This window comes from Medicago sativa, chromosome 1, assembly GCF_051527215.1.
Source record: "Medicago sativa cultivar Bolivia chromosome 1, Bolivia_mono, whole genome shotgun sequence".
Classification (NCBI taxonomy): Eukaryota; Viridiplantae; Streptophyta; class Magnoliopsida; order Fabales; family Fabaceae; genus Medicago; species Medicago sativa.
The window spans coordinates 55,704,330-55,714,451 of record NC_140749.1 but is presented as its reverse complement, the minus strand read 5'-3'; the positions used below and the strand labels follow the sequence as shown (position 1 = coordinate 55,714,451).

Sequence of the window (10,122 nt, the reverse complement as noted above, 5' to 3'; positions counted from 1 at the left end):
TGGTATTGTTTTGACTTTGAATTTCTTACATTTATCCATTATGGGTATACCAAAAAAAATATGATATCGATGTGACTTTGTAGTAATATATCAGTTTTATAATTTAATTATTTATTTTTTATACATAACTTAATTATTCATAAAAACCTTTGAGTGGTCCATTTATCAGAGTTTGGATGTTGAATGCTCTCAAATTAAATATATAGTGATATGATTTTATTAATGTGGACGCACTTCTATCCTCTCTTGAAAACAATAACAGTGCTTAATTAATTGAAAACAATGTTATGTGTTGATGTGCTAGCTAGGTGCTAATTATGCAGCTTTTTAAACGAAAATATTACGTAATGTAGAAGTTGGAATTCGAAGCATGAAAGTGGATCAAATGACAAGTAACTTAAATGAATGGTATATGCCCATTTTACTGAAAATTGAATGGTATATGCCCATTTTACTGAAAATTAATAGAAAATATAATAAAAAAGTTAACTGAAGATTTTCTTCTTCACGGTAGGAATAAAAAATGGTATTCCGATAAATAAATAAATAAAGAAAAAAACTATCAAAATTGCAATGTCGATTGTGATTTATATTTGGAGATGATTGGTGCAGATAAACATACTCTTATTATATTCTTTGAATATAATTTCTTATGGCCTTTTAAATTTCTCACCCGTTGTTCCGATTATATGCTTACCTTATTTGATGTCTGGAATATATTTTTTAAACTTTGAAAGTTTCAATTTTTCTTAAGCTTGAATCATGATGACGTGGCACTCTTTAGAGAAACTTCTCACACTCTTATATACTATTTAATTTTAAGTTAGAATTGTGATTACGTGGAGCTCTTCGAAAAACTTTTCAATCACTCTTTTTCTATCTGATAATTTCTAATGTTAATTTAACTAAGCTTGAGATACATAAAAATCTCACTCTTTTTTTATTCTATTAATGTTTATGTTTATATAAGATTGAACAGTACTAAAAGCAAACTTAATTTAAAATAATAGTGCTATATAGTAGCAAAACATTTACATAAAAATCACACTTTTTTTTCTTCTATTAATGTTTATATAAGATTGAATAGTACTAAAAGCAATTTTATTTTAAACTAATAGTGCTATGTAGGAAAACATGATGATAAAAGAAAAAAGACAACAAAAAAATATATTGGAGAACATAGACGTCATCCGAAGAAAGAAAGAAAAATCCAAAAAATATATATATTAGAAGGTGAACCGTACCGTTGACTAAAAAATCCTAACTAATAAAAGTCTTAGTAGAATTCTACAAAGTGGAGGTTTGATATGAAACTTTAAAAGAAGCTAATTTATCAACACAAGAATTGTCTTTTTAATTAAATTGAATAGTACTAAAAGCAAACTTAATTTAAAATAATAGTGCTATATTCTCACTATAATATCAAAACATTTACATAAAAATCACTCTTTTTTCTTCTGTTAATGTTTATATAAGATTGAATAGTACTAAAAGCAATTTTATCTTAAACTAATAATGCTATGTAGGAAAACATGATGATAAAAGAAAAAAGACAAAAAAAAAAAAAATATTGGAGAACATAAACGTCATTCAAAAAAAGAAAAAAAATTCAAAAAAAAAATATATGTTAGAAGGTGAACCATACCGTTGACTAAAAAATCATAACTAATAAAAGTCTGAGTAGAATTCTACAAAGTGGAGGTTTGATATGAAAATTTAAAAGAAGCTAATTTATCAACATAAGAATTGTCTTTTTAATTAATATGAGAGACCCTAGATAAGATATAGGAAAGTAAACGTAAGCAATCACGTTGCATAATTTCTAAAAACACGATCAAAAGATGAAAAAGAAAAAATCACCCAAAATTAATCATATTTTTAACGAAGCTTATTTCAACCTTTCTTATAAGCAATATTTATAACAAGAATGACTGCACTATTGTGATCCCAACAAACAAATGCTCTTATATGATTACACTATTAGGATAAACTACGATATGTCATTAAACTTATAAAATATTATAAGATACATCAAAAACTATATTCATTGTCCTTAAAACATTTACATAAGCCTACCATATAAATCAATACAAATGCTTATATTTTTAAACAACACTCATATTTTAATATAAATTAATATTAAACCTAATCATATCACTACATTTCAAAATATTATAGATCATTAAATTTTATATGATTATACTTATCATAATTTTTATTTTATCATTTGTAAAAATATTACAAGCACTATATTAATCAAACCCGTGCAACGCATAAAAGATATCAGGCCAATATAAGTTATGATTTATAAGCACTCAATCACAAAATAAACAAAGATGCATCACCAAAACTAAAACTCTACACAGACAAAAGCCACAGTAGTCAATCCCGGTTGGCAGTGCGTAGCGGCCGACCCCAAAAGTGGATAGCGTATAGTGGTATGACAAATAGCGGTCACTGATGTAATTTTGCCTATAATATTTTGATGCATGTGTACAAAAACGAAATCAAAATCACAAAAACAACAACAAAGCCGAAACCATACCTTGAGACAACGATGAATCAATTCTTGCAATTGCACATAGCATTCCTCTTGAATCAATCAATTCTTGCAAAAGGTTCTTGTATATCAGAATACCATCCTGAAATTTAGACAATCATATGGATGTAAAGAGAACCAAACAAAAGAATTTAAGTTATAGAATACGAAAGTTATGAGGCAGACCTTCCCTCTCAGGAGCATATTCTGGAAGCTTTAAGTTCCTCTTTTGAGCATGGTTTTGCAGTTGGCTCCTGTACAGATGCATCATACCTATGACAAAAGTTGAATGTCAAAAAGTCAGACTTAATACATAAGAATATTATCAATATGATTAATTATAAACAAAAGAGTATACGACCATCATAGTGAAAGGATAAGTAACAAAAAGAGAAAATATGTTATGTTTGTATTATCACCTTCCCCTTTCTCAATTTCTCTTATTATGGCTTGACTGATCTATGTATTCAACCCAACCTAAAGCAATAATGATCATTGTTTTCTGATAAAGCAATAAGAAATTTACAGTTCATTTACACCCAAGTATTACTATGTCAGCATTTTGTTGTTATAGCTGACCTTACAAAACAAAACTCCAAACAATCTTGAAGAAGTCTGCTCTTGTAAATTGTAACGATAATTTATTTATGATGAATAATGAGGTATTGTGTTTTTAGAGGGGTTTGAGTTGTTTTTGTTTCAATGAATGAATTTAATTTATAAGGTCAAGTAAATGTTTGTTGTATGATAAAACTAATTCTCAATCCGTATGTGAATGATCAACCTAATATTATGTGAAAGAAAAAAAAAACCATGACCTCTTTCGTGTGACCATGAAAGAAATTAAAAGTTTGAAATCCATCCAAAAAAGAATAATTTCAATTGTGCAAAGATAGATCCTTTCATTTTGGTATAAGATAATCACTTGAGGAATACTATAAAAAAAAACTATCAATTGTTAAGCAAAATTGAAATGAGAAAATACAACGTGTGATACATAATTATTACGCTTAAACAAACTTTTTGTTCCGTAACCTTTCATTAGTTTGGTTTTGGCTCATTATTAAAAAAAAACAACTTTTCCTCCTTTTGCAACTTTTAATTCTGACTTGGTGAAAGATACGTAGCTCTGTCACTTAAGTGGAGTTGGACGCCACATATGTAATTTTTGAATCAAAAATAAAATAAAAAAACAACATAATACTTTACAGCATATTATTATTATTAATGCTTACTTTCACTTTGCATGATCTGGATGCACTTCAAAGTTTCAACATGGTTATAACACTTACTTTCGCGTTATCTTGATATAGTTTAAAATCTCAAAGTTTTTTTTTTTTTTTACACTAAAGGTTCAACAAGTTTTAAATTTTCTTGATATAGTTGTAGGACCTATTTTCATATAGAAAACTCATCTCCATTTAAGTCATGTTATTTTCATGTTATCTAGGACTTATTTTTTGTCCTTATAGCAATTTTTATTTCTGTCATCAAAAGATAAATGGTATGTTTGCATTGCTGTGCACACAATTCTATTTTAAATTCAAATTCAAATATTTGTAAAAAAAATAAAAAATTCAAATCTAATTAAGTGTCCTGAAACTTTTAAATAATTATTTGCAAACATTATATACAGTCATTATGTTCACAACATTATAAAAAGTTTTTTTTACAAAATTTTTAACAGAATTATGGCAAGAATTAAATATTAGACCAAGGAGCGTAATATTTCTAAGAATTAAAAAATATATATTTCTGAAAGGAAGGACAATTTTGAAAATAAATTTTTAATCAACACTTAAGGTACAAAAGATACTATTTTGAAAATTTTAAGTTTTTTTAATTATATACTAAAAATTTAAGTTGATTTAATTATATACAAAAAATTTAAGTTAGTTTTAATTATACTAGGAATTCAACCCGTGCGTTGCACGGGTTTCATTAAAATTATGTTAAATATTATTATTTTTATTGTTTGATTTTGTCATGGAGAATATGTTAAATCCCAAATATTTTTTTTTTATGAAATTGAAGAAAATTAACCTTTACATGTATGAACTTGTCAGTTTTAATCTCTTATATCTTACTTAAGTTCTCTTATATTCATTGAAAATTTAATTTTTGTGGAGATAAATTTTCTTTTACGTTCCCTAATTATGTCCCTAAATAATTGAATCTATTTTCTTAATGAATTATATTTAGAGATGATTGATATAAGTCCCGTAAGTGTAGCTCAGTTGGTAGCTACCTACCAGGGATAATGTTTGCAGGGGCCGGGGTTCGAACCCCGGATTCCCCACTTCTCCACACTTTAAAAAAAAGTGTGTGATCTTGCCACTAGGCTATTGAACCAAAAAAAAAGAGATGATTGATATAATTAAACATACTATTACTATATTTTAGTTAATTCAAAAAAATATTGTTGAAATCTTAACACTTGGACGGCGTCTCTTACCGTGTCACAAATAATGGCTTGATGCCAGAGAGTGACGCAGTCAGAGAAGTATGTTTGGAATCATACCTGTCTGGTGAAAATCTATCTGGTGCTCGAGATGTTCAACCAGAACGCCTTGGTTCGATCGGTTCAGGATCAGTAATGGTCAAATAATTAAGACTACCCACAAGTTGTCCATACAATAAAGGATCAGGCAAGAGATCACCATCATCACAATGATATTTAACATTAACCTCAAGAGGAGTATCCCCTGGATTTGAATAGGCCACGGTGAGATAAAATGACCTTTTTGTTTGCAGTAGTTGCAAAATTTAATTTTACAGCTACAACTAATAAAAAATTTATTTATAAATCATCATAAAAATAAGGGTTAATAGTGCTTTACCCCCTGTAATATAGGTTATTTTCGGGTTTACCCCCTGTAAAAACAAGACGTGTGCTGTCAAAGTAAAAACAAGAGTAAAAGTGAGTGCATTTTGATTGAGGATTTAAATCACGGAGACAACAAAACCCTAAAATACAATCTCCATTTTTAACAAACTTCGATAAACACTCGAAAACGACGCTGCAACTTCTGATTCAACGATGGCGCAAATTAGCGCCGCCATGAGGCATCTGCGATTAACCACCTCCATTGGAACCCTAACACTTCCAGTCAAGAGGAAGCAGCCACTTCACCCCCCACCGGTAACTGAACTTCCGTTTGATCTCATAGCCGAAATCCTATGTAAACTCCCCGTGAAGTCCCTCTTACGATTCCGATGCGTCTGCAACATAGTCACATAATTCGCGGTTCAGGTGGTGAACAGCAAACCGGTTTGCACGAATCAGTTCGCGGTACCTTGGAATGCACTCACTTTTACCCCAGGTACTAGGTTCGATTCCCACGAGAGGCAAAAACACCACTATAGGGGGGTGGTGATTAAGCTTGTGAGTAACAGTGTCGGGGGGTACAGTGCCTAGCCGGGACCCGCCTGGGCTGTTACATACCGGTTCGTAGAAGTTCGCCCACAAATTCGTTAGATTTGGGGAACCAGCGTACCACCGCAAACAATACAAATTCTGCTTAAAAAAGAAATTTAAACTAATTAATATTGGTGTTGGGAAGTGGAAAACCACTGGTCCCCACCAAGAGAAATCACCATAGTGTTGGCGTTGGGTAGTGAAAAATCACTGGTCCCCACCAATTGACCAAGGAAGGCACAACTGAACAGCCAAGCCGTGTTGAAAAAACGCAACTATAAGCACTTATATTTATAGAACCCTCTTCCTTTCAACCTTAGCCGATGTGGGACATTTGCAAAATACACTATGCTAATTTTATTAAAATACACTATGCAAATTCTAATTTTATTATAACTTACGACGCGAACCCATAGCCTACCGACTATGTATACCCCTCACGTACCGAATTCTTCAAAAGTGACGAACCGCGTACCCGAACCCGTATCACGTACCGAAGCAAATTGAGAACCATGTGACTATGGTCTGCAAGTCGTGGAATTCTCTCATCTCAAATAATCCCAAATTCGCGAAGAAACAACTTTGCATCTCAACTACCAAACCCAAACTCCTCCTCTTCACAGGCAGCAGATCCAGAAAAGTAATCAATGTAATGTCTTATCCACTCGACTCTTTTTTCACCTCTAATCCCACACAACTCGATTTCTCTTTCATCAATCCAAACTCCATACATAATATCATTGGATCTTGCGACGGTCTCATTTGTTTCGAGATTAATAAACATCTCGGTCTCGCACTTCTTTGGAACCCTTCTACTAGAAGCTTCAAGGAACTACCCACTTTAGATATTCCACCACAAGCCAATGATGGTATAACTACATTTGCTTTTGGCTATGATCCTTTTATTCATAATTACAAAGTTGTTTCTGTTTTTTCCTATGATTTTGAATTAGTGCCCTTCACGGTTTGCAAAACTCAAGTTAAAGTTCACACTTTGGGCACTCATTCGTGGAGAAGGATTCAAGATTTCCCTTCTATGGTTCCTGATGATGAACGGGGAACCATCGTAAAGGGGAAGGTTTATTGGTTTGCATATTCTTATATGTATGGTCGTTTCTCATGTAACATTGTTTCTCTTAATTTGGGGAAAGAGACTTACAAAGAGATTTCACAGCCTGATTATGGAGAGGTGCTTGGTACATCGAGAATGGGTATGTTGAGGGATCGCTTGAGCTTAGTTTTTTATACCTACTCATTCATTGATGTTTGGCTTATGAAGGAATGTGGAAATGGAGAGTCTTGGATTAAATTGATTCATCTTCCTGACTTTGGTGATCATGGTTATACCAATATATTAGATATTTCTGAAGACGACAACCAAGTGCTTCTCAACTTCGAAGAGGATGATAAATCTAAATGGGTTGTTTATGATTCCAAAAATGATACTACAAAGAATATCAAGATTCAAGACTGGATTTCGGTAGACTCAAGAGTTTATGTTGAGAGTTTGGTATCACCGTAATTTTAATACAAGGGTTTAGAATTTGTGCTATGTCATTTCTGTACGAGATTCAATAATAACTATTATAACATGTTAACTTTTGTTTATGCTTTTTTAATGCTCGTTTTGGTTGCCGGTGACTTTATTTCTCTGTTCACTAAAGTTGTTTGTTCTTCACAATGCATTGAAATTTAACATTGTTCACAATCACACATTGCATTAGATGGTTTATGATTTGATTGTCTAAGATTGTAGATGTGATTTAGATGCTAAGCCAAGTCACTTGTATGTTTCTTGATACGTCTGCTAACTGCTGACTACTTAGGATTTTATTCATTTAGTTCTTATTTTGCAGAGAATAATATGTCAAGATATTCTTTAAATTGTCAGCAAGCTGCAACATTTTTTAAAAATCAAATCTGCAACACTTCATACTTCTGATTCAGATTTCCCGCATGTTCTTTTAGTCCTACAAATTTGGTAATTGCCACAATTCACAGAAATCTTCTGCCAGCACCTCATGCTTTTTTTATTCTAAGTTGATTAAGTATTGGATTTTAGTTATATCAAATCATGGTAATTCTTAAATTATCTTTTATTGTAGTTGATTGTGGTATTCCATGGTTTTATTATTTGTAGTGTACTGAATGTTCATCACTTGCTTTTACCCTCTAATCTTCTTTAAAATAGCTTGATTGTTTATGGTTTTTACTATTTAAAGCTCACTTTTGATATTTACGGTAAGCCTTGTTATAATTTCAATTTTGTTTGGATTGACTTATTTGAACTTATTTACTAGCATAAACACTTTTGAGACTAAACAGAATAGCTTTTTTTTTTTTAAAAATATGACATTTTCATAAACACTTTTGATATTTTGATTGTTGAGGATTGTTGTATGCTGTGACCTTAAAGAGGATCTACCTCTCCTCCTAAAATTTTTAAGGCAAACAAGCCAGTTTTAGAGGTTGAGCTATTCTCATTGGAAAAGCTGCTAATTTTTTTCTACTTTATCTATGTAGTATGCAAAAGCAATTATATGTTATATATGTTTCTATAAGCTCTTTTTAAAATCAATTGTATATGCAAGACTTCTTACTTCTAATTTGTCTTTCCTGCATTTTGCTTTTTATTTGCCATTTTCCTTCCTCTCCTGTATTGGGTTGGGGCATTTTTCTGGATTAACCGATTTTCAATGATTAAATTCCTCACTTTTGAAAGATATACATGTCTTATTTATTGCTCTTTTTTTATTCTTCTTATGGTTTGTTTGTGACACTCATTACTGGGATGTGTATTTTAGATGGTTCTTGTAGTAACTGAAAATCAATATAATTACAATGACTCCTATTAGGATTAGAAACAAAGTACAAATGAGTGACTATTTAACAATTTAAAAAAGGGTAAATGTTAAGGAGTGTCCATGAGGCACTCTTTAAGACCTTTAAATGATAATTTTTTATGAAAATATGTACAATGCATTAGAAATTGAAATATTTGATTTTTCTATAAAATAATTTCTTTTTTTAAAATCCTTAAAGAATGTCATGTTAACAAGTGTCCTGAGACACTCTTTAAGACCTTTAAAAAAAATGTCATAAAATAAAATAGATTAACAATGATTCCAATTATAGAGGTATACTCGTACATTCAAGTATTTATTAGGAAAACATAATCAATTTAAAGATTTTATATATGATCAAGTTTCAATAAGCCAAATTCAATAGGGGACTACAGGAGGAATTTTATGATGCCAGAACAATGGTGTATGAGTTTCTAATAACTATTTTTTTCACTCTGAAGTTTTGATTATTTTCACTACGAAATAGATTAAAAATAGAAGCAATATTGTACAATATGTCATTGGTTTTTGGATTGGTTTTCTTACCGCATATGTTGCGTTGTTTGTGGCTATATAAGGGGCTAAAAGGTTAGTGTTGTTTGCTACCTTTGGTTGATCTTATTTGAAGTAGATTGTTTGGATGGAAGAGTAAAAGTCTTTATTTTTCGGGGTCGGCTGATTCTTCACAAGTCTATACTATCCTCTATTTCAGTTTATTTTCTTTCCTTCTTCAAAGCTCCCTTAAGTATCATCTCTTCTCTTGATTCTATTTGTAATTTTTTTTGAGGGTTGGGAGGACTTTAGGAAATTGTTGTGGGTTAAATGGGATATTTTATGCTTACAAAGGGAGAACAAAGGTTTGGGTGTAAGGAGGTTGAAGGAGTTTAATTTATCCTTACTAGGTAAATGGGTGTGGATGATCTTAGAGGAAAGGGGTAGTTTGTGGTATAGGGTGCTTAGTGAGAAATATGGTGAGGAGAGGGGTCGATTATATTTTGGTGGAGGAGGGGGTTCAGTTTTGGTGGCAAAACTTGAATCATATTATTATGGGGGTGGTATGTTAGATGATCGTTGGTTGTTGGATAATATTTCTAGACAGGTTGGGATGGGTTTTTACGTTGTTCTGGAAGGACCCATGGCTAAATGGTGTATCTTTTGATGTTAGATATTCTAGACTTTTTTATCTTGGTGTTAACAAATTAGCCATAATTGCAGAGATGTTCTCTTTGGGTTGGGAGGTTAATGGTGAGGCGTTGAAGTGGCGTAGGAGGTTGTTTGTGTAGGATTAGGGGTTGGTGAGGGAGTGTGTGGAGCAGTTGTCA

The 10,122-nt window shown here is 31.5% G+C and overlaps 1 protein-coding gene and 1 long non-coding RNA gene across 2 annotated transcripts; one reads left to right on the top strand and one right to left on the bottom strand.

The window, feature by feature from the left end:
- Nucleotides 1–2,248: 2,248 nt before the first annotated feature.
- On the bottom strand, nt 2,249–3,210 carry LOC146955565 (uncharacterized). The gene is made up of 3 exons (XR_015011135.1): nt 2,959–3,210; nt 2,726–2,812; nt 2,249–2,642 (listed from the first exon to the last, which is right to left on the bottom strand). It is a non-coding gene; the product is annotated as an uncharacterized LOC146955565 (long non-coding RNA).
- Nucleotides 3,211–5,579: 2,369 nt separating this feature from the next.
- On the top strand, nt 5,580–7,479 carry LOC146955564 (F-box/kelch-repeat protein At3g23880-like). Its single transcript, XM_085748741.1, has 2 exons — nt 5,580–5,755; nt 6,477–7,479. Exons 1-2 carry the CDS (start codon nt 5,580–5,582, stop codon nt 7,477–7,479), a joined length of 1,179 nt encoding a protein of 392 aa, XP_085604867.1.
- Nucleotides 7,480–10,122: the final 2,643 nt, after the last annotated feature.

Bases quoted from the DNA above. Each gene is read 5' to 3' on its own strand.
- LOC146955564 (XM_085748741.1), top strand. From the start codon at position 5,580: ATGGCGCAAATTAGCGCCGCCATGAGGCATCTGCGATTAACCACCTCC. The intron at 5,756-6,476 runs ATGCGTCTGCAA...GAACCATGTGAC, and splicing joins AAGTCCCTCTTACGATTCCG to TATGGTCTGCAAGTCGTGGA.